The 23,593-nt window shown below is 47.2% G+C and overlaps 1 protein-coding gene across 5 annotated transcripts in view; it reads right to left on the bottom strand.

The window, feature by feature from the left end:
* P4ha2 (prolyl 4-hydroxylase subunit alpha 2) overlaps positions 1–23,593 on the bottom strand; it is a 32,223-nt gene that overhangs the window by 7,498 nt on the left and 1,132 nt on the right. For 4 of the 5 annotated variants that reach the window (XM_026400145.2, XM_026400148.2, XM_026400147.2 and 1 more), the window contains exons 3-11: positions 15,309–15,408; positions 14,555–14,651; positions 14,039–14,190; positions 11,595–11,732; positions 7,841–8,080; positions 6,518–6,711; positions 5,543–5,719; positions 2,102–2,172; positions 1,780–1,879 (exon numbers count right to left, since the gene is read on the bottom strand). In XM_026400145.2, coding sequence (XP_026255930.2) covers positions 1,780–1,879; positions 2,102–2,172; positions 5,543–5,719; positions 6,518–6,711; positions 7,841–8,080; positions 11,595–11,732; positions 14,039–14,190; positions 14,555–14,651; positions 15,309–15,408 — 1,269 coding nt within the window. Of the gene's footprint in view, positions 1–1,779; positions 1,880–2,101; positions 2,173–5,542; positions 5,720–6,517; positions 6,712–7,840; positions 8,081–11,594; positions 11,733–14,038; positions 14,191–14,554; positions 14,652–15,308; positions 15,409–22,990; positions 23,038–23,593 lie in introns of those variants that run through there. The other variant, XM_026400146.2, reaches the window with a different exon arrangement.

Genomic DNA, 23,593 nt, shown 5'->3' with positions numbered 1-23,593 from the left:
ATTTATCATATCACAAGCAGTACCTGTAGAGTGGGTACTCAGGAACAGGTGCTGAAATCAAGGTTCCTGTTCCCCAGACCAGGTAAGATCAAAGCTTTCACAACACCACTGGCTGTCAAATAAAATGCCATAATAGTTCCCAGAGGAAGAATGCAAACAAAATCAGTATCTCAGTCACTTGGGAACTGTGGGCTTGATCTTCCAGAAGAGCCCTGACTCTAAGGGGCCCTCCACTGAGAATTGAGATATTCAAACACCATTTGATTAAGTTAAAACACAAGAGAGGCCAGACAGATGAAGCCAAGGTTGGAGCAGAGAAGGCAGTCCATTGCGAGAGGCTGCTGTCTTCCACGGTTGAAGGTGAGACAGAGGTACAGAGAGTGCAGACGGGAAGCCAGCCAGGACAGCAATAGAGGCACAGGTCCTGTCCACTCAGCCCTGTGGTCCCTGGTACAGAATCAGCCAATCAAGCAGACTGCTGTCCTTCAGGACCAGGAGAGCGCTGAACACTGGCTCTGATGTGAAAGAAGTAGTGGCAGAAATCTTAAAACAACAACAAAAACCTGCTCCAAGAAGACTTAAGTCAAGATAATGTCAACAGTGACACATGTAGTGTGTGAAGAGCTCCTATCTTCTTGAAATGGTGGTTCTCTAGTGCATAGGAGGCAAAGTAGGCAATGTGGCAGAAGTCCCCTGTTGTGTTGCTGGTCTGCAGAACTTATTTTAAACCCATACAACACTAAGTTGAGTTGAACTGAAAAATTATGAAAAAATTTTCACAAGACTGTTTTACAAATACACTGTTTATAATCTTGTGTTTTTGAAAACTCTGTTGGATTTCACACAAATCCATTATGATGACCTTTGAAACCAGTTTACTGATTGCAGATACAGCTTCCAAAAGAGGGGGGGAAATGTGAATGCTATTTTGCTTGGATATGTCCAAGTCAAGGTTGAGAGAATCCTTCCCAAATGACCTCCAACTAATATTCTAATGAAATCTATAGCTGGTCAGACCCACATGCCAGGCTGAAAGATGAAGAATGCTAGCCTTAAATGCACAGACACTCTAGTCAAACAGAGATCCAGGGACTCTAGAAAGAGGCCAGTGAAACTTCTATGATAGTTTCTCAGGTCATAATTTTATAAAACAACCCAAGAGTTCTGATGTTCAGAAGACAGAAAGCCAGTATTGACTTGAACTTGGTGCCCACAAGAACACACTGTGAAGGAGCTCCACCCAGAACCTCTGAGCATGCTGCCACCATGTATCTTCCTGATCACCTTGGAAATGAAGGCAAGAAGCCAGAATCTCAATGAGAGCACTTGGACAAGAACATTCCTCCTTCACCAGCAAACTAGTTCAGGCCTCTCATTTTTCCTAGCAACATATCACAGAACACTTTATCTTATCTCCAAGTGCAAATGACTAGGACACAGAATCATAACTTTGGAAGATAACTCTAGGATTTGAACTTAGGTAGTGAAGAAGCTATGATTAAGGCTGCTATGACTACTACTGATCCCTCACTCCAGCATGGTACCTGAGCACACAATAGATGCTCAGCTAATATTTGTCCATATCATGTTAACTGCTGAATACAATAGATATTATGAATTCTGGTTTCCCCAGCACAAGAGCACTCCACGTTCACGGCATAGTGCAGTTATACTGTTTAGTAAGCAAGCCTTCCTAGACCCAGTGTGTGTACCTGGAAAGACCATCTAGCCAGATATCCCCCCTTCCCAACTTCTATGGTCTCAAGGACCAGCTTGTACCTGTAATAATTCTGCAGTCTTTACTGTTAACCCTGTGATGTGCTGCATCCGACGATTTACTCGAGCTACAACAGGGTCATCATCTTCTTCTAGCCATGAGCTGGGACAAAAGAAGAGAACAGGTAAAAGAAAATGGGGAAGTCAGACTTAGATGAGGTCCTGTGCTCTCTCCCAGCATCAACACCAGCACTAATAGGCAGAAGAGGGTGAGTGCTATAAGAGGGTGTGGAGATGCCAAGCCCCCCTCCATTGGGTAGGTACTGGGAAGCCTGTGAGTTGGGGCTTGAACAGCACCCCCACACGTACCACCACCATTGCTTACCTTTTGGAAACCCTGTAGCTGGCAACAGTGAGGACACCGGTCTTGGGATCACGAACTGTGGCTCGTGCAAGCTGGAGGTCAGGAAGACAGGGCAGACTTACCCTTTTTGGCCTTGTGTTTTTCTCAGAGAGCACTGGAACTAAATCAGCCATCCCCATTGGTGGGAGAAACAACTTTGTAGGCAGTGATTCTAGCCAAGACCCCATGACCCTGTAGGCCAGGCCAGAACAGGAATCTGAGGCCACCAACTTCCCTCTCTGCTATCAGACCCTGGCCACTCCCCTGCTTGGTCACTACTCATTCCTCCTCCTCCCAGGTCTGTGCTACCTGCAGAATTATACCTATGGATTTCGCTTTGTCTACCTCTGTGTCTGCCTAGACAGCCTCCCTCTTTGCCAGACCCATAGATCATCCTGAATAAGCACAGCTGAGCTTAGCTGCTCCCACCACATTGGGACTGTGCCATGATCCCTGAGCCTCCCCTTGTGTGCCCCTCTTGACTTGGTCAAGTTCTATATGCTTCTGAACCTCAGTGGCCTCCTGTGCCAAGAAACCCATGCAAACACACTCCTGATGCACCCCCTCACACTGGGCTCCCACGCTGCAAGAGGAGAGACAGACGCACAGTTTTCACTCCCTCGGGAGTCTCAAAAAATCAGATGATAAAACCGGGAAAGGGATTATTAAGTTGAAATAAATAAATGACTACCTGAAGCCACCCACCCCAACCTACACACACACACACACCCCTCACCTACTTCATCTCCCCAGTTCCCATTAAGAGGCTTAATGCTACTGCCAGGAGGAACTACTACTCAGAGCCGGCCTCCAGGGCAAGTGTCCATGTGCTTCAGCTGTGGACTGTCCTAATAGGCTCACATGGGTGGGGCCATAGGCCCAGTTACCTCACTCCAAAGCACTTTCCCTTGAAGTAAATATGTGAAAAGTGCCTACTATGTGCTAGCTGATTGAGAAACATGGATCTCACCCTCATTTCATTCAAATTGAGTGGGGGAGAGGAAAGCAGAAAACCAGTCAAGTAATTGCAGCATGCACGGGTGAACTTCATGTTTCAGAATCAAGAATGGCTTCCTGGAGAAAGGAACCACCGAGGTGAGATTGGAAGGGTAAGTAAGAATTAGCCAAGGAGGGGAGCACTCCAGGAACAGCGAAAGGGCAGTGATAGAGAGGCCCAGGGATGAAAAAACATATGGTGCTGACTGTGGATCAGAGGTTATGTGAAGGAGAGAGATGAGACTGAGTGGAGAGTAGGCACTGGGTCTGATGCAATCTTATGGCCCACGAGAGACAGGGCAGGCTTTATGCAGGGGAGCAGCCCTGGGAACACCCTGTGGGGAGCTGAGCAAGGAGGGCTGGAGTGGGAAGGAGCTGGCTAATGAGGAGGCCAGAGCAGAAGGGATGGAAAAGAGTGGACAGAGCAAAAGTCTGTCAGGGGGTGAAATCAACCCCCCAGACACCATGTTGCTACGTGTTCTAATTAGGTGGCCAGCATACCAGGATGGATGGCTTCCCTGAGCTCCTATCTGAGGGTCTTTCCTGAACTCAGTGATGCCAGTCCTTCCCTGATGACAGATGCAACCACAGCTAGACTCCATCCCAACATCTGAGCCTCACCATTGGCCTGTTGCCCACAAAGAGACTCCGGGCAACTGTGCTGTGCCCCTGGGGACAGACAGGGCTATTTTGAAAGCAGTCTGGGTATCCACAGGCAGCTGCCAGGCATTCCCGACAGGACAAGTTAAGCTCACTGGCCCAACTTCAAAGCCAGAATAGCATCTGTCCCTCGTAGCCTCCGGAAAGGAGAGGTCAGCTCATGATGGCCAACACATTTGGCACTTCACATGGCTCCTGTTCAAAGGCAAATTTTCCCATTGCTCCCTCCCCCAGCCCTGCCGTGTGTGTGTGTGTGTGTGTGTGTGTGTGTGTGTGTGTGTGTGTGTGTGAGAGAGAGAGAGAGAGAGAGAGAGAGAGAGAGAGAGATACACGGAAAAGTTCTCAGTGTCTGGGACAGAGGGACACGAAAGGAATCCAGTGCCTCTCTCACCTGGAACCTAGAAAAGTAGTTTTTTTTTCCCTGGAGAACTTTGGAGCTTCCCAAAGGGTGGGAAGAGGGGTCCTAGTAGCCATCCTCTACACATACTACCTAGATCAGCCCTTAGCCCCATCAATGATACCAAGTGACCCTAACCCCTAGATGTCCTAGGACCTTGAACCAAAGTTGTTTCAAATGATTTCCAGGGACCAGGAGAGGACTCTCTCCAGGAGCACTGGGCTTCCTGGCCACCTTGGCTACTACAATTCTACTAGGAGCAGAGAAAAAGAAAATTCAGGTAAATCCTCCCTTCCAATCTGTGGTGGATGATTATAAATGGAAGCAAACTTTTATGAACTAGAAATAGAATAATAATTTTATCATGTCACACACACACATAATTTAAAAAACCAACAGCCTACTGCACACTTAGCTGCAAAACACCAGAGGAATTTCCAAGAAATTCAGAAAGAAGTAGGATGACTATTGTAATAATGCTTCAGAAGTTCTAGGCAATTCAATTAGACACAAAAGCAAAGAAAATATAAGTATTAGGAAGGAGATAGCAAAATTTTTCTTATTTGCAGGTGATATGACATGTACCCGAGAAAATCAGTTAAAAATCAAAAAGGGAATAAGTGAGTTCAACCACCACCCATGACCTCACAGGTTAACTTCTTCAAGGGTGAAATAAAGCCAGAGTCACAGTTTACTAAATACACATAATAGTTAATATATGTTAAGCATTTAGGAACAGATCCTGTCACCTTAAGAACTCAGTAACAATTAGCTAGTATTATAAGATACATTTTTTAAATCAAGTTTAATACATAATAACGTAACCAGCTAAAATATAGAAGAAGCAAAGTTACAGGAACAAAAAAGCCATCTATGAATAAACTTATCAAAAAATATAAAAGATATGAATAAATGGAAAGACCCAGCATGCCCCTGGAATGCCCCGGGATAAGAAAACCCAATATTGTACAGATGAACAATCTCCTCCAAGTCAATTACCTCTTTGCAGTCCCAGTCAGGAGTGCCAAAGGACCCACCTTCCCAGTGCCTTATGGAATATTTTCTAAAAAAAACTGACCTCCACGTCAGTCCCCCAACCAGGGCCTCTCTCTATGAGCCTGCCCTGCTCCCAGAATGACCTCCTACTGTAGTGCTTGGTGGTCCACATTGATTCCCTCATCTTTCTTTCCCACTAGTCCATGAACCCACAGGTCAGGCTGAGTCTGCAGCATCTCAGTAACCCCACAGTGGACTCATGCTAGATAGTGATAAGGTCTTGACTAGGTAAACAAACTGCCCCATGATGTTAGAGATGAAAGAGAAGCTGTCCCCTTTAGCACCCCTACGAGGACCAATAGAGAGACACCTACTTTGGGTTTTGCAATCTCCTTGATCCTCTCGATTTCCTCGTCAGACATGACATCGTAGTACCTGACGATGTGCGGGCTATCCCACTCGTCCTCCTCTTTGAAGGGGGCGATGAGCAGCTGTGGTACCCTGTTGCCATGGTGGTACCTACAGAAAAGCCTCTTCTGCCTCCGGGGTGTCTGGGGAGCACAAAATAACAGACCTTGAGCTGAGAGATCCCTTAACCTCAGTCCCAGCTCAGCTGTCTGCAGACGCTGTCTCACACCCATGACCAGCTGCTGCTCCCTGCCTCCCTGCCACAGAAGAAATGAAACACCTCTCAGGGTGACTGGCATGAAGTGACAAACCACAAACCATGCAGCTTTTCGTCTCTCTCAAGATCACCTCATGCCCACGAGTCCTGTGGCAGAAGGTAATTCCTGACCCTTTCTCAGAGATTCAAATAGGTCTGGAGGGTGGGCAGGGAGAAGCCTTTCCAGGGGAGGAGTCAGTGGGAGCCAAGTGGACGGGCATGGAAAAGGCAAGAGCCTGCCTCACACCTGAACCTCTGTGAGGAAGCACTGGAAGCCCAGGGCTCCCCAAACCAGTGGTACCGATACCAAGCTCCAGCAATTGCTATGTCTTTACCACAGAGACTTACTCTCCACTACACTGGGGCCTCCCTTGGGACCTGAAGCACATCCTTACCCATGTTTTCTTCATAACAGTGAGATGAGCAAAGGCTGGGCACACTGGGGTACGGAGAGGAGTACAGTAATAACTGAGGGTATGGAAATTCTACTTGGGGCATCAGGGAAATTCTCCAGCCCTACACCTCAGAGAACACCCACACATCAGCCTCAGCAGACGCTACCAAGAACTGGGGGAGATGCTAAAAAAAAGTATCTACACATAGTGGAACATCCTCCTAGGCCTGCCTGCCCACCTCGGACAGGCAGGTCTATAGTCTGGGCACTGTGCCCTCTCCCACAACTCACCAGTTTGACACCCTCCCCACGACAGAGGCTCTCATACACGTCCCTCTCAGGCAGGTAGTCCACTGGCCTCTCGTAGAGGCCTCCCTGGGTTTCTAGCACCGCTTCTGTCTGATTTAGCGACTGTTTTACCCTTTCTTCCTCCAACAACCGCTCAAAGTACCGCAGATTCCCTCCGGCTCGCTCATGACTTGGGTCTAGAAAAAGCAAAGAACGAGAAGGAAGAGGAAACCACAAACGTCTGTTAGGTTTTTTAGATAAATTATTCAGTAAGCGGTTTCTCTCCCAGCAGCCCCCTTGCAGGTTTTGCCTTCCACAGCACCTATCCAGGTGTGTGGGTGAGAGCCAAAGAGTCAACAGAGGACTCCCCAACCTGGTCAGAGCTGAGAGAGCAGCACCATCAAAGGAGGGGAACCCTAGCCAGCCACGGAGGAGACTGCCTCTCCAGGCCTCCCTGCAGGTCCCAAGGTCCCCAGTCCAGAGAAGCAGTCCTGATCCTGCCTCCTCCTCTTGACAGCCATATCTCCATTTACAGCCATTCCCCAGACTGCGGGCACTGCTGGAGACTATGCTGTGCCCTGGCCACAGCTAGAAGCAAGCTGTAACACCAGCAAAAAGAACAGCCACAGCATCCAAAGAAACAGGCGTGGCAGGATTTCTGTGATACTCCTCAGGTAAGGAAACTGAGGCTCAAAGATATTGAGTGCCTTGGGTAGAGATTCTATAGAACAAGAATCCAGGGGCCCCAACTCCTTGTCCAAGGCCCTTACTGACTCACCTGAGAGAATCTACAAAGATCTTTTCCCACATAGGTCATATGCTAGCTGACATCCAACTCAGGGCCCCACGGAAAGCAGTGGCATAAAGAAGGCTTTGCCAGTCTCTGAAACTCCAGATGACAGTGTTGCCATGTAAGAGGTGCCACAGATGGGTTGTGAAGGCACCAGTGCCATGGCAAGCCCTACTGTGAGACCTGAGACCTCCAACTAGTTGGTACCACAGTGACACTGATGGACAGCCTGCATCGAAAGCTACTCCTGACACAGTGGCAGATCCACCCTGCCGAGTGTCAAATGTACGACAGCACTGGGTCCTTAGTTAGAAAGGGAGCATGCAGGGCCACAGGTATCACAGGCACCCCAGACCTGGGTACACCCATCAGCAATGGGCAAGGGCTAATGGGTAAGGAGCTAGCTGGCAGTTGGAATATGCCATCAGTCACTGGCCAGGTGACAGGTCAAACTGACTCAATCCCCAAAGAAGTGTCAAGTGGTATGTCCCCTGCCAGCTCCCCATCTCCATCTCACCTTCCCTGAATCTCCTTACCAAGGGAGAGCAGGCGGCGGGTGAGCTCCACAGCACGGTGCAGGTCACCCAACTGGAAAACGGCATAGCTCAGGTAGTCCAGCGCCTGGGCCTTGGCCACAGTCCCCTCTTCCCCAGCATCAAGTTGCTTTAGCACCTGCTCCATCCACAGCACCGTGTGGTAATAGTCCCCTTCATTGTAGGCTGAACGGCCCATCCCGAAGCAATCATCCACGCTCAGCATGGCCTGGTACTTGGTTCCTACAGCAGGAGAGTCCAACAGTCAGCCTCCAAAAAAAGAAACACTGGGTTATGGAGGGAGGTTCCCACCAGAGCCTTAGACCATAAGCCCCAACATGCCACTGATACAGTAAGCACAGACAGGTAGGCTCTGCCCTGGGTTGGGGTTTACAGCCAATCTCCCAGCCTTAGACTCCCCTTCTCCCAAGGGGGAGGAGCTGTGTTATGGGGGACCCCAGGAAGCCCACCAAGAAGTAGTGTGGAAGGTACGAAGATCCTGTGGGCCACACAGGAGAAGACATCTGGGGGACAGAAAAATCAGCTGAAGAAACAAATGTAGGAGGCAGCAAAAGCACACATGAGGAAAATCACGTGTAAAAAATGTCTGAGGGAAGAGTGGAGAAAGTGGCCAGAGCCCTGGGGAGCACCCACTCAGAAAGGACAGAGGATACAGAACATCAACAAGCGACTAAGACGTAGGAGAAACTGAGGGAGTGGGAGCAGCGTGACAGACACGGAGGGAGGCCGAGAGCCAAGGCTGCAGTACTGGCTTTGGCCATCAGGCAGCAAAGACCTTGGTGAGCACCACTCAGCAGGCCTTGTGACTTCAGGTCATGTGCTGTGAGCTGAGCACTAGAAAGTGACCATGAAGACAGTTTCAAGCCAAGAGCAGTGGCTATAGGGAAATGAAAGGTTTAGGGCAGACTCAAGATGGGAAAAATCTATGTGTTCCTCTAAGAATAACAAGAAAGCAGATCCCATGAGAACAAGGAGGGCTGTGACCCTTACTGGAAAGCACAGGAGTCCCCCCAAAGCCCTTTTAACAGCCACATGGACATGGTTGATATGAAAGAACTGCCTCAGAGTGGGCCCCCTCTGCCTGATATCCAAGATGGACCTCTGCCCAAAAGGAAATTCCTTCTGCAGTAGGAAGTGCCCATGTCAGAAACTGGGTGGCTTAGGAACCAACACTGTAGGATAGAAAGTTGGGGAGAGTAATCACAAGACAGAGATGTAGATAGGCCAGGGTTTGGTTCCCTAGGGCCTCTTTCCCCTCTCCATACCTCACCACAGATTTTGGCTAGCTCTGTAGTCCCAGGAGCCTATCTAGCTTAAGTTTCAGTCTCCTATCTACATAGAGATAATATCCACCTAAACAGAGATAGTGACACCGATTTTAAAGGACATAGGCCAAGAATTCAATGAGATGATATATGAAGATGGCTCCTGTGATCCTCAGGATGCTAATGATGGGTAGCTATTATCAACATGTCTCACAGATACCAAGAATGTTAAGAACGGCTCTCAGGCACTCAGCATCCCTCCCAAAAGGCAACTTGAAGAGAGTGGGCCCTGCAGAGTGACAGCTGAGTGTGGAAAGGCAATCAGACAAGTAGCAGCCCAGCTGACACGGGTAAAGGTATTCCTGCAGAGGGAGTGGGAGGAACCAAGGAGCTGAGCAAAGGAGAAGCTGAGCACAAGGGGCAAGGAGGCCAGGGAGACAGTGGGACCTCAAAGACTCCACACAGGAGGGGTTTGGGTTTATCCCTGAAAGTTAAGCACTGTGACCAGGTTTTAGTGTGCTAAAGACAACATGGAGGATGGGATTAAAAAGTGAGCTGGACAATTGCAGGAAAATGGATGGAACTTGAGAAACTTATGTTAAATGAAATAAGCAAAACTCAGAGTCCAGAGTCTAGGGCCATATGTTTTCTCTCATATAGGGAACTTAGAGAGGAAAAAGGAAAAAAAGGGGGTGGGGGGGGATGGTCTCATGAAAATAGAAGGGAGATCAAGAGGAAGAGGACAAGGGAGAAAAGGGAAATCCTGGGGAACAATAGTGATAAATTATATTGTTATATCATGTGCAAATGTGAATATATAATAAGTCAGCTGATATCTTAGCCGGTCATGGGGCAGTAGTGAGGGGACAAGTACAGAAGACATTAGGGAAGTAGACTCTATGGGCCTCAGGATTCTGGCTTAGGCTGCAAGTAAGAGGAGATGCTTCTTGCTGAGGTAAGTGGTGAAGGAATTGGGTAAACAGCTCAAAGGAGGTAAGGATTTCAATTTAGGACACATGAAATTTGAGAAGTCCATGGAATATCTAAGCACAGACAGCCCACAGGCATTCGCTGACACTGGTTGGAAGCTCAAGAGGTTGTCTTGGTGGGAAACATGGATCCAGAAGTCAACCATGGATGGGAAATGCCTCAAAGGATGAAAATTACTGGATTCACCTGGGGAAGGCTTGTAGGAACTAAATCCTAGAGAGTAACTCCCTTCTGTCCTCACCTCCCCATTCAGGACACTCACAGGCGTGTGAACTGAGTGTCCATGTCAGAGTGTAGCTCCCTCTTCCCACCAACCTATCACACAGCTACAGAGCAAACAGACCCTGCAGGTGCCCTGAGCTGCATTTTATCTTGGATCTCATGGTATAGCTTGGTTCAAAACCTGACTGAGGCATTAATAAGAAGTTCACATCCCCTCCTGTTACCTCATCAGACCCAAGGCCCCCGGCCACACCTAGCCAGTAACAGAAAACCTAAAAAAGGAGAAAGATTCCACACACTATGGATCTGTTTGTATCTTCTCTGGTGTCCCACAAGTGAGATTCACCCAAGGTCTAATGAGATACAATGGAATCCCTAGGTTTATTGTTCTTGAAAAGCTCTCCAAACCCAGCTTATCTTCTTACAAACACTTACATTGAGGAAGTCAGTGGAGAAGGAACTGGTTTTAAAAAGAAAGAACAAATGACCAGAGAAGCCAAAAGAGAAGAAGCCAATATCAGTATCCCAGAATTCAAAGGAGGGGAAAACATCAGGCAGAATGAGGCAATCAATGTGCCTAACGTTGCTGAAAAGTTAAAGAATATCATGCCTGAAATGTCTGTTGGCTTTACCAGCCCCAGAGGGTTGGCGGACAGCAGGCACAAAGGCACAGTGGGGTCAGGAGTACAGAGGAACTAGAAGTGGAGAAAGAGTGTGAATCGCTCTATCCAGTAGCCAACCAAGAAGGGAGAGGAGACTGACCACAGCAGAGACCAAACAGTCTTGTACCCTGAAGGAGGAGTTCGGGAATGAGCAAGAATAGAGCATCTGTATGAGCTCAAGGAGAGACCCCAGAGAGGTGAGGACAGAATGAAAAGGAGCAGAGACTTAACTGAGGGGACATAGGAGAGAGGGCAGAGTTTAGAGATCAGCCTTGTTGGGGAGATAGGAGGGTGGGAGATGGAAGCAGGTCTGGCCGTGGATCTGTGGTGCTCTGGGGCAGAGACCAGCAGGGTTCCTGACAGCAGCCTCAGCGTTCTCTGAGACACAAGAGGAGAAGGAGGACCTTGGATAGTGCATGGAAGGAAGTGGCAGGCAGGGAATGCGGGGAAGCAGCTATCAAGGGACAGGGGACAAGCACCGAATGGGGATCCAAAACAAGGATCATCAGTAGAGGCAGAGACCGTACACTGCCTCTGCCTTGTCCAGCCAGCAAAGAGACACAAGCAGGACAGGCAAAGCCCAGAGCACTGAGTTACCTGGAAGATCCCCTCTGGAAATTGTGTCTGGGTCCAGCTTGTATGTGTCCTGAAGTCTCATCAAAGCTTTGGCAGCCCCTGACTCATCCTCATCAGTGGGGAAGAATTGCCGTTGCACTGAGAGGTTGGCAATAAAACCTTCCAAATGAGAGGGAGAACAAGAGGTTGCCTTAGATCCAGGGGCAGAAATGCTCCTGGGATCAGAGAGGCAGCCACTAGTAGGTCTCTGGCTAGTGGGTTTGTGCCGCTTGCCTCTGAGACTACTGGTAGGCTCAGTGGTGATGTACTTGCTCAGCATGTGTGAGAGCTCAAGGAGAGATGCCAGCACTAGGGGATGTGGGAGGAAGAGTTTGCCCTTCCACCAGGAAGGCCTCCCAGACTGCTCTAGTCCATGGGACTTCTTTCTTACTCCTCACTCTCCTACCACCTGTGCTGCTCATTTGGAACTGAACAGAAATAGCTGGTACAGTGGTTAACAGTTGGGAATCTACAAGTCAAGCTTTGAGCTCTCTGATCATGGTGGCCAAGACCACAGCCTGGAGCCAGGAAAAGCCTCTGACCACTGAAATGCCCCCACAGAGACTTTCCCCAGTTATATAGCAAGAGAGGCATCTCCTGAAATCCCAGGACTCCCAGGCTGATTCAGGCCTTCAGTTCCATCTATGAGGTAAGAATTGGGAGGGGAAACCCCAAGGAATTCCTACCCTGGCCCCTTCCCAAGGGCAGCAGCACACACTGCAACCCACTGTCAGAACGGGCTCAAATACTCATTTCTAGCCAAGCCTGGGGATTCAGAGGTCAAGAAGCTGCTACCCTGTCTTCCTTCTGGCTTCATGGTCAGGGACTCTGAAGAGTTCAGAATCCAGGAAATAGAAAAACACGCCTCCTTGAAAAAGCCACAGACAGTGTCAGCATGCCCCCCTCAGTTCAGGGGCAAGAACTCCATGTCAGGATGAAAACAACCTGTTGCTCTCTGGGCTGTTTGGTATCCTTCTAGGTAATTTTAAGGTTTCCCCGATGTGATGCAGAGGGAAGGGTGTGGAGAACAAGGTCAGTGAGCAGTGATCTTCTGAGCAGGCTCAGTCTCCCGCTGTGCAGGCTGAACAGACCGTTCCCAGCTACAGGCCTAGGAGGCGGGGTCTGGGAAAGGCAGGCGGGGCTTCTGGAGGCAGTGAGCTCACTGGGCACAAGGCCAGCCTGGCTGAGCTCACCAATCCCTCCCTGGAGGCCACCCTGCCCCCAGCCAAGCCCGACCCAGTCTGGCCACGTGAGCTGAAATGTCTCAGCCGGAGAGACAGCTAGTCTGAAGTTAACCAGCACTCCCAACTCCAAAGAAAAGAGACAAGGCCTGAGCCCGAGGCTGGGAGTCCATGAGGCCGCCTCCAGGCTCACCACCACCATCACTTCATTTTGACAGGAAAGTGTCAGAGCACGGTAAATGCTACCCTAGAAAAAACTTTTCAAAAAAGTCATACTGGGGGGTGGCGGGGGGAGTCATACTCTGACCTGTAAATACCATTTCTAAGAATTTACTCTAGAAAAATAATCAGAGTTAGACACCAAAATGTATATGAAAGATTGCTGATAATTATAATTTGGAAATAGGCCCATTTCCCATGACTTTCCCAGTTTTACAGTATAACAGTATGACAAATTGTGATCCAGCTATTAAAATCATGTTGCATAAAAACTTTTAATAGCATATAGAAGCTGGGTGCAAAGTGCACACTGTAATCTCAGTTACTGAGGAGGCTGAGGGCAGGAGGATATCAAGTTCGAGGCCAGCCTCAGCAACTCACCAAGACCATCTCAAATAAAACATGAAGGAAAAAAGAAAGAAAAAAAGAAACAGGGGAACTGGGATGTAGCCTAGTGGTACAGTACTTGCCTAGCACATGTGAGGCCCCGGGTTCAATCCCCTAATACTGGAGCGGGTTGGAAGAGACAATCTGTGAAATTCAGGGACAGGTAAGTATATGCTTATGTCACAAATCCGCCAACAGAAATGTTTTGTTTGTAAAAGACATGAATAGGAAAGAATTCAGATGAAGGCTATGCTCACCACTTGACTCCTTTAGAATTCATTTGTCCCTCAAAGCAAGTGAGTTTTCATCCCCTGGTATATATATGGTTCCTTTAATTTAAAAAAATGTATGCATATATAGAAAGTTCATAATTTTAACAGTGCTTATTACTAGGCAACTGGATTGAGAATTGTAATTTTCTCATGTGACTGTGTTTGTTTTCCTAACTTTTCTATAAAAACATGTATTACTAAAGTATAATTACAGGAAATGTTATTACCAAAAACAAAAAGGCAAAAACTGATTACAGTTACATGTTTTAAAATAAGGACCGCCAACTACCAGCACTAAAAGAGAAAGGACAGAGCCATCATCAGCAGGGTCTATATTCTTACATAACATTTGCTCACTGTCCCTCACCTGCCGCTGAGTCCTGCAGGACTAGGTCTTCCAAAGCAGGCCAGTCTGTGTTCAGCCGCTTCACCAGCTTATAGGCATTCACAGGGTGAGCCAAGTAGCCCTCTGGGTCAGCAGCTGACTTGCTGGTCAGGGCTTCCATTTTGTTGGCCCAGCTGTGGAACCAAAGAAAAGGAAGACTAACATCCCCACCCACACAGGTCTTGATCTGTGGTAATTTCCCTGATGAGACCCGTCAACTTTTGTTAAGAGGTAATAAAACATGAATACAGTAACTCCCACAGATACATCTAGCTTCTTAATCTTAATAAGAGCTGGGAACCTTGGTGAAAGTAGAAAGGACTTAAGCAGAAAGGAAAAGACAGAGACTCTTTAACCCATGTGATACTAAAGTATTCAGACGGGTGGGAGAGACCACACCTCTGGAGGGCTTCCTCTTATAGACACCCATACATGGGCTGTGGGGAGGGGCAGGAAGGCTGACTCAAGGTGCATATGAGGCCTTAGGACATTAGACACCTCTTAATCTTGGAGAGCTTGGCTTCCTCCACAAGGATGTACTCCTTCAGAGCCTGTACCAGGTCTTTCTCTGCATAAATCAGGTCAGTCATGTGCCCTGTAGGAGAGAAGTAAGGGCCAATCAGAAGTGAATGAGGGATGTCCAGCCCCCTTCCTTGGGGCATAAAACATCAATTCAGAAGAAGTAAATTTTCTGGGCCAAGGGCGTGTCGAGGCTCTCTGGGAACACATGGTCCTGGCCCCAACTCTAGGAGGAGACAGGCAGAAGTGCCAACAGGATGTCTGTGATAAATTCACTGGGATTACTCAAGGAAGAAGGTCCAAATTTCATTCTCCCACCGTTAACCAGCTGGTCAAGTCACTGGGAATAGATATCCTAAGGGGTCATCATATGGAAACAAGCTCTGAAACTTCAGGTAAGGAGAAGAGCTGGATTCCCAGGACACAGAGTGCTCACTGCTCAGAACCACTCTTGGCCTGGAAGAAAGTTAGTCAAAAAGGCCAGATAGCAGGCATGCAGCCTGTATGTCCCAGGGAGAAGGGCCCATTCAGACAGCTGGATCCAAGGAAATCCAGATCTTTAGGCTCTCAGAAGGGGAAATGGCAACTCTGTAAGCCCCACGATCTCCAGAACTGGTCAAAACCAGTGAATGAGGCCACCCTTCCCTGAATTAGAACACACCTCACGTAGTGAAATCACCTGGCATTTGAGCCAAGGGATACCCAGGAAGACAACAGTCCTGTTGCCACATACCAATAGAGGTGAAGAACTCGGCCTGCACGCAGCTCAGGACACCAAACCAGGCCATCAGCAGTGTGGACACCTGGAGTTTCATGGTCAGAGAGGGAAGCATCTGCAAGGCATTCAGGGACATTCATTAGATCAAAATGGGCTTAAAAACAAGGACAGTTAATTGCTAGGACCAATAGATTGCCAGTGAAAAAGAGCAACTTAGGTTCAATACATATGTGCACACATACACACACACTCAAATGTGCCAAAATCCTGGCGCAGCACAAGAAAGCTAAGAAAGAGATTTGGGATCACCACAGGGTGTGGAAGCACTGACATGTGCTCAATTCTGGACCCTACTCTGGCAAGCCATATGCCCTGGGGAAAGGCTCCATCCTCTCAACTCCTGGAAACCACTAGCAACATGAGAAGGCTGAATCATGGTGAGGGGACAGTCACCTCTGGTTCCAATCATCTGACAGTCCAAGATTCTGGTCTACCCCTTCTTATTTCACAGACTGTTTCTCTTACCTTCCAACACATGTACCATGATAATGCCAGATTCTGGTGACCTAGTCCTTGCCCATAAGATGGTGACACTATGACAAGACAACAACAGAGAACTTGACATGATATGTTCTAGGGAACCCAGCCCAAACTGAGGTGTAGAGCAGATGGTCAGCCAGAAGAATCATCAAACTGACCCCAGCCAGTCCTGTACCTGCCACACACAGAGCAGTCAGGGGAGTGACATCCAGGATAGACACTGCTCTTCCTGTAGTGAGGCTCCTTAGCAGACGCCATCCTCACTGGCCAGTCACCGTTCATTCACAAATATTTACTGACCATACAGAGATGCCAGGCACTGAGCTAGGCACTCAGAATATAAAAATGAATTAGCCACCCATAGCCAAATTCTTGAGCTAGACAGTTGACACAGGGAAGAAGCCAGCTCCTCATCAGTCTAGAAATAGTCAGACACAGCTCTGAGGGAGGCAGGCACCACCTGGGGCAAGCCTCACTGGCAGTGGACCCATATACACAAGAGAAGCTTCAGACATCATCTCCCAGCTCAGCAACGCAGCCCAGGACGTGCTGGAGGACCACCACCCATCGGAGCCCCTACTCTGCCAATTCTTCTCTTTTGGATCCACTTCAGCCAAGTCTCACTGGAATGCTCAAATGGAAATTTACTGAGAAAATAAAGGAAAAATAAACGCTTCTCCCCAAAATAAAAGTCTTAACTGAAAGTTAAGCTCCAAGTCTGAGCTGCCTAATGCCGGTTCACCAATTTTTGCCTGCCATGGTTGCTTAGATACACAGTCACACTCTCCATTCCTCATCTTACCCTTTCAGAAGAAATTTCAATCCACTGTGGTTCCAGGTTAGGCTCACAGAAGGGCCCAGCCCCAAACAGGTTCCTCTAACCTTATCTAAGAAGATAGCTTAAGTGCATGGGCCCAAGTGTCCAGCCCAGCAGGGCTACAGAGCTGACAGCATGCCCGTCACAGTCTAGTTGCTCGGGCTCAGAGACAGACAGGATAATTATCTTTCCTCAAGCCAGGATGTGCTGTAAGGAAGGGAGTAGTAGGCTAGAGAGTATATTATGAGTCAAGGCATCAAAAGAAAGCAAGGAGATAAGTAGGTGTGGGCCAGGTGCTCCCAGTTCCAGCCTGGTCTGCTCCCAGGCCTCCCCAACTGTCTTCTCCATTTCAGGATTCCAGAAGGCCTCTCTGGTTGCTTCTACAAGCCCATTAACTTAAAAGGGCATATGTCTATTCTTTGTACCTCAGAAGGCTTGACTACCTCAGGAGAGTACCTTCTGTGTATGTGTAGGAAAAACTCAAAGCCAGGAGGATCTGTGAACATTAGGGGGACCATCTTTGGGGCGGGGGTGATGGGAGAACAAGGTCCAGGCAGGAGATCAGACTAGACCCTTCTCTCCAGGTGTATCACCATTTTCAGTTGCATACATCTGCAGAGCTCAGACAAAAAATTTATGGGAAGAGGGAGTCTCTCCATGCCTTTCAAATTATCCAGCTGACACCATCCATGAGCACCTAATAGCACTTACGGTAAAGCAGCCAGGTTTCTTTATTACATGAATACCAGCTGTCCTTTCTCTGGAATGTGCTGTGTGGCTTAGATTGAGCCCATCCACGAATCCTGGCCTGGAGGCAGAGCCTCAAAGAATCACAAATAAGTTTGGGGAAATTAAGAGTCGCAGAGTCTCACTCTGGCAGGAGAGGGGGATGATGACTCTGCTGGCCCAAACAGCTGGGCACCCCCAAGCAGCTCCCAGACTGCCACATCCATACTGCCATCCCAAGCAGGGGCATCTTGCAACCCCATCCTATTTCTCCTGATCCAGGGCCTCTCTACTCAGAAGGCTTTGTACAAAGGTTATTTAATTAGCATGAAGTTGGGAGGAGGAAGCATTCAAAAGGGACTGTAACTCACAATGTGCAAAAGGTCAACCCTTACTCTCTCTTATACCCTTAACTTGCAAAGAACATGTGAGTACGTGTACCTGCCTAGTTCCAAACAATGTCCAATGCTGCCAAAAGCCCTTCCAGGAACCTTCAGAAATCCACGCAGAATAAGTTTGATGATGTGGCCAAATTCCCTTTTATGAAAAGCAAAGTTGCACCAAGCCCAAACAGAAAACCATTGTTGAGTTTTACCTGAGCTGCACCCTAGAGCTTAGAATAATGTATCTCCTAGAAGTCACCCCACAAATAACTCTTCATCATATGCTTGTTCAATTTAGGAAACAACAACAGAAAATTTTAGATTTCTTCCATAGAGTGAATTGTTATAGAGTATACAGAATGCCTACTGTATGCATATCAATGCAGAGAGAACAAAGCACTGTGAAAAAGCAGGCCCCAAACAAAGTATACTACATGATTTCACTTTTGTAAGGAAAAACTACTGCATGTAGTATATATGCAAGAGAGGCATGATCTAGTTGCATCTCAGTGAAGTAATTTTATTTTTCCTTTTATGCTTATTTGTTTTCCTAATCTTTTTATAAGGAATTATATAGGAATTTTTAAAATATTTTCTATAATATGCTTGAATATAAAGGAAACAAAGCAGGGCCTTCTCAAATGAACTCTAAAGGGGTCTTGGCAGCCCTACAGTTTGGACCCCCACCGGGAGGTCCTGTGAAGCCTGCCAACACCCCAGTGACAGTAATTCACCCACCAGGCAACTGGCACTATTTCTAAGCACAGGGAAATTCCAAGACATACAACCAGAGGTCCTACCAAGACTGCTCTTTGGAAAGAACATTTACAACCTGGCCAAATGACCATGAAAAGATGTTTCCAGCTGCAAACCAGCAGCGTCCTTAGCTTCTCCCCTTACCTCATCAAGCAGGATCCTCTGCCAAGCTCCCAGCTGCAACCCAAACCCAACAGCTTGAGTTTTAACAATGTACTTAACAGCCTAGAGACAGAACATGGATTTGCTGAGAATAGAAAGGTCTTGCTTGGCACTGGATAAAATTCTGCCTGTTTTCTGTGAAGTAGCAAAACCTCCCTGAACAGGGGTCCTTGACCCCCTATCCCTCCCATGGCCCTCCCTCCTGGTGCTGTGACCAGCTCCAGAATGGCAGAGATGAAAGGAATTAAATGCTCAATCTAGGAGGAGCTGCACGGAGCTACGGGAGGTCCCACTATAGAACACATGAATGAACATTCAGGCCCAAAAGCTGCTGTCACTGCCACTACAGGAAAGGCACTCAAGTGTTCTCTGATGTTACATCTCAACCATCATCTGAGCCCTTACCAACACAGCTACAGCCATGCTGGCCCTAACCTTCTCTGACCTCTCTCTCCACATCTCATCTGGCTTCCCTCCCAACTCTATTCTACAAAGTAGTCAGCATGGCTTAATGAATCCCTTCCTTTGGCTTCCACTGCCAGCAGGACAAAGTCTGAACTCCTTAACCCAAAGGGCCCCATAACTCTGTGTGACCTGGCCCTGCTGTCCTTTCCAGCCCATCTCACCAAAGGTTTCATATCTTCAACAATTACTCCATGTGAAAAATATTTCTTTTACCAAAAACCTAATGAAGCCTGGATCTGTGCTCAAAGTAGTCAAGTGTTCTCTTGAACCTCATCATCCCTCACTCCACATTTAAGAAGCCATATAAGATTATCATTGAGGGAACTCCCTGAGCTCTTATTTTTGATCCCCAGTAGAGAAAAGGAGGCACAATGGACCCTGCAAAACTGGATGAGGGTGCATGTGACAGATAATATGTATCTGTTCCTACACCTTCTCCATCCAGTGCATGAAAACATTGATTTCCACTTCCCTACTTGGGTACCATTAAAACCACAAAATCTCCTGCTTCAGTAATTAGGCCATGAAGTAGCAAGGAGATCATTAAAATCAACATGCAAATGCCAAGTTGGGTTTTCAGTTAGGGTCTTGGCAGAGACTTGGCAGTCTAGATTATCTTAATTCATAAGAAGAATCTACGGGAGGATGAAATTCACACATCACCATATTGGATGCATCCTACACACAGTCTCATACTCTGTCTCACCCATGTTCTAGGCCCTGAACCACTTGTTTGGCCTTAACCTAGTCAAAATGACTGTATTGACCTATGCCAGAATTTCTGGCTCCTCCTACTATCTCCATACTGATCTCTCCAATGGCTACAGAAGGGCCCTCCTGAGGAGGGAGGGAAAGTCAGTGGCTCACAAGGCAGTTCTGACCAATGATGCATAGAAGACAAGAGAAGTTCAGCCCATAAATTCTCTCTAGGCCTTTTACAAGAAACTGTTCTGAGGCATAGAGTTTCTACAGAGCCTGCACAGAGAGGTCCTGAATGGGTAAACAACAAGTAGATCTTCATGCAGAGTGGCCACCTTGCTAAAGCACCACCCTGTATTTGCTTCCTATTCTTCTCTATCTCATTTTTCTCTTCCCATGTCTTGGCTGCCCTGCAATAACAGACTTTCCAATAAAGCATTAAGCACTTAAGCTCTTCCTCAGGCTGTTTTCTGGGAACGTAGTCTAAGGTAACCACAATTTATGTTTCCAAAAATCTTTCATTTCTACAATCTAATTCTCACTAAAATCTTGTAAGCTAAATAATCATCTCCATTCCAGATGGAGTAATCCCCCCCTTGTCCATGGAGGATACAGTCCAAGACCCCCAATGGAGGCCTGAAACCACAGGAAATAAATATCAAATCTTGCATATGCTGTTTTTTCCCCATACGTATGTACCTATGATAATATTTAGCTTATTAATTAGGCACAGTAAGAGATTACTGTTAAAAAAACAAATAACAAAATAGATTATAGCATTATAAAAAAATTGCCAGCATCGCTGCTCTTTCACTTTAGGCCATTATTAATAATAAACAATAAGGATTATTTGAACATAAACATTGCAATACCATTAACAGTCAATCTAATAACCAAAATGGCTACAAAGTGACAAGTGGGTAGCATATACAGCATGGATACACTGGAAAAAGGACTGATTCTTGTCCTGGACAGAACATGCAGGATGGCACAAGATTTCATCATGCTAATCAGAAGGGCTCACAACTTAAAAATTACAAATTATTTATTTCTGTAATTTTCTATTTAATATTATCAGACTGTGGTTGACCATGTATAGCTGAAACTGTGGCAAATAAAATTGTGGGTAAGGGGGGAAACTACTGTATAAGATAGATACAAAAGATTGATAAGTGAAGCCAAGAGGGCTTCCTCCACATTTGACATCTGACAGACAATCAATGTCAGAACCAAGCCCAAGCCCCAAACACACTTTTTACTACAGACAGCTGCCATCCAATCTTACTCAGCAATATGAGTTACCTTAGAACACAGGGGCCTTCCAAAGAGGGAAGCAACACTTTGCTCTAGCAAAGCATGCCTGCCCAGGCTAAGGACTTTATCATGGATTACCCAAAAGGTTCACAAAAGTAGGTTCAAGACATCTCTGGCTGGATCTCACCAGAAGGAGAGCAATTCGGACCCAGAAAACAGCAACACAGTTCCCTGAGTTCAGGTGAGTATTACTCCTACCTCCAGACATTACAGCACTCACATGTAACCAAGCAGCCCACCTCAAGGCAAGGCAGTTCAGTCCAATGAGCAGGTACTCTGGGGTCGGGCAGACCCAGAGTTAAATCCCAACTCCATCACTACTTTCTGGCTTTATGACCTTGTGTAAGTCACAGCCTTCTGTAAACCTCAGTGTCCCCATCTATATGATACTAGGACCTATATTTCACATGGCTGTTGTGATGACTGAATGAGATGACGGATATCAGCAAGCACCAGGCATAATTTATGTCAATTATCAGCATGAGGAGCACCAGAGAAAAATCAGTGGAATGGAAATAGTCAGCTGCCCTGCATAAGTCAATTGATTATCTGAGTGAGGAAGAAGGTCCAGACCAGAGGTCAATGAAAAGGCATGAAACAAGAACAAAGCAGAAACTGGGCACTTTCCATGTCCCAGGAGTGCCAGAAGACTTACAGGAGAGACTAGGGTCATGCAGTACACTGCCCATCAGGGACAATCCTGGAATTAGCCAATCCCTGGTTCTAAACCTCACCAACGAAATTTCTCTAACAAAAGACAGGGACCTGGAGCAATACTCTAGGGTCTCATGTACTTCTGTGCCTCTGACCTGCTCACTTCAGGGTTCTACAAGTACCAGGTCTTGGAATCTCTGCCATATCCTCTGTACCAGGTACAGAGCAGGCTACATTCTATTAAGCACTTCTGGAGAGGTCTAGAGCAGAAACTGGTTTCTGACCAGGCTCAGACAGATCCTCTCTGAGCTGGAGAATACTACCTAAACACTTTAATCCTCAGACCTGCAATGACACCAACTGAACAAAAACTCTCTCCTAGGGCTCCAAGAAGTCTAGTTCAGACTTTTCATTCCTCTCTGCTCTTTCTAAGAATAAAAAACTGTCTATCTATCCCTCATTCCCTGTTCCCAGCACAAAACCCACAGACCACAGGATTCATCAGGCCCCTTTGCTCTAGGATAGACTAATGTCCCACCCTCAGGCACTTCAAAAGTCCAAATTGCTAGATTTGAGCGACTTTTTCAAAGTTTAACTCTCAGTCCAGTATTCTGCTAGGCTTGCACGTGCCTGTGCTACAACATTTCCTGCCAAACTCCATCTGCATAAAATTAAACTCTTGACAGATCCCAAGAACTAGGGACACACCTACCAGCCCTCTGCACATTATCAGCCAGCGTGGCCACAACTCGGCCACGCTGGCTGATAATGTGTCCAGCCTCAGACCCTCCCAAGGATGTGGGAGGGCAGAGCTAAAAAGGGAGACTTTCTCAGGAAATGAGAAGACCCTATATTTTCTCACCCCACTCATTCCTCAGAGTTGCACGTACCCGGTGTCTGAGTGATGAGCAGTCCTCCTGGCATGTGCCCAGATACCAGCACGAAACAACAATCTGAGACAGATTATGAGTTCCCCATAGGCAAGAATAGTGCCTTGGCCACCTCATCTCCCTCATTCCAGCCCCAGGCACACTTTAGGCTGAAGCCAAGCACGGATGCAGGAGATACTTAAGAAATGAACAGAGAGCAGCTATGGCTGGTCTAAACCAGTGGCAAAGTGAGCGTTCTATCAGGCATCCCACTTCAGAGCCTATGACAGGGCAGAAGAGCCTATCACAAACCTCAGTTTCAGTATGACAGCATCTCTGGGATAAGGCCTCAGCCAACTCCATCCTTGCTATGTGGCCTCAATGTCTGGGCCATAGAGTGGACATGCTTGGCACTGTGAGAATAAAAAGGTCCTAAAAGAAAAGAATTCAAAAGCCAAATATCCTGTGAACAATGAGAAGCAAAAAAGAGAAGCTGGCCCCTGAGGCACAACACCACAGTGAGAGACTGCACCCTGGATGCTTCAAGGGCAATTTAAAGCCAAAGCCAAAGGGAATCTTGGTCCATTTAACAGAGAACTAAATCTCAGATGTGTTGTCTCAGATGTGATACAAGTTGCAAATAAGCAGCAGCTGGCAAAAGCATCCTATAAATTCTCAGGTGGGCAATGGATCTGTGCAAAGTCTGGGACATTTGAGAATGTACTAAGCTACAAAGTAATGTCCATCAGTCTTGCTCTTAGAGTCCTTCAGGATCTCCTGTAAGAGGGCCGGGGCTGTTGGGTCCCCATGAAGAAGCACAAGCCTTAAGTGTGTTATTCTGTAGTAAAAGACAAGTCTGTCTTGGGAACAACTCTAATGCTCTCCTGAGCAACTTCAGTGTGTCAGATTAGAACA

This window comes from Urocitellus parryii, chromosome 1 (assembly GCF_045843805.1).
Source record: "Urocitellus parryii isolate mUroPar1 chromosome 1, mUroPar1.hap1, whole genome shotgun sequence".
In the NCBI taxonomy this organism is placed as follows: Eukaryota; Metazoa; Chordata; class Mammalia; order Rodentia; family Sciuridae; genus Urocitellus; species Urocitellus parryii.
The sequence above is the reverse complement of the archived record's forward strand: the minus strand, read 5'-3'. Positions and strand labels throughout refer to the sequence as shown.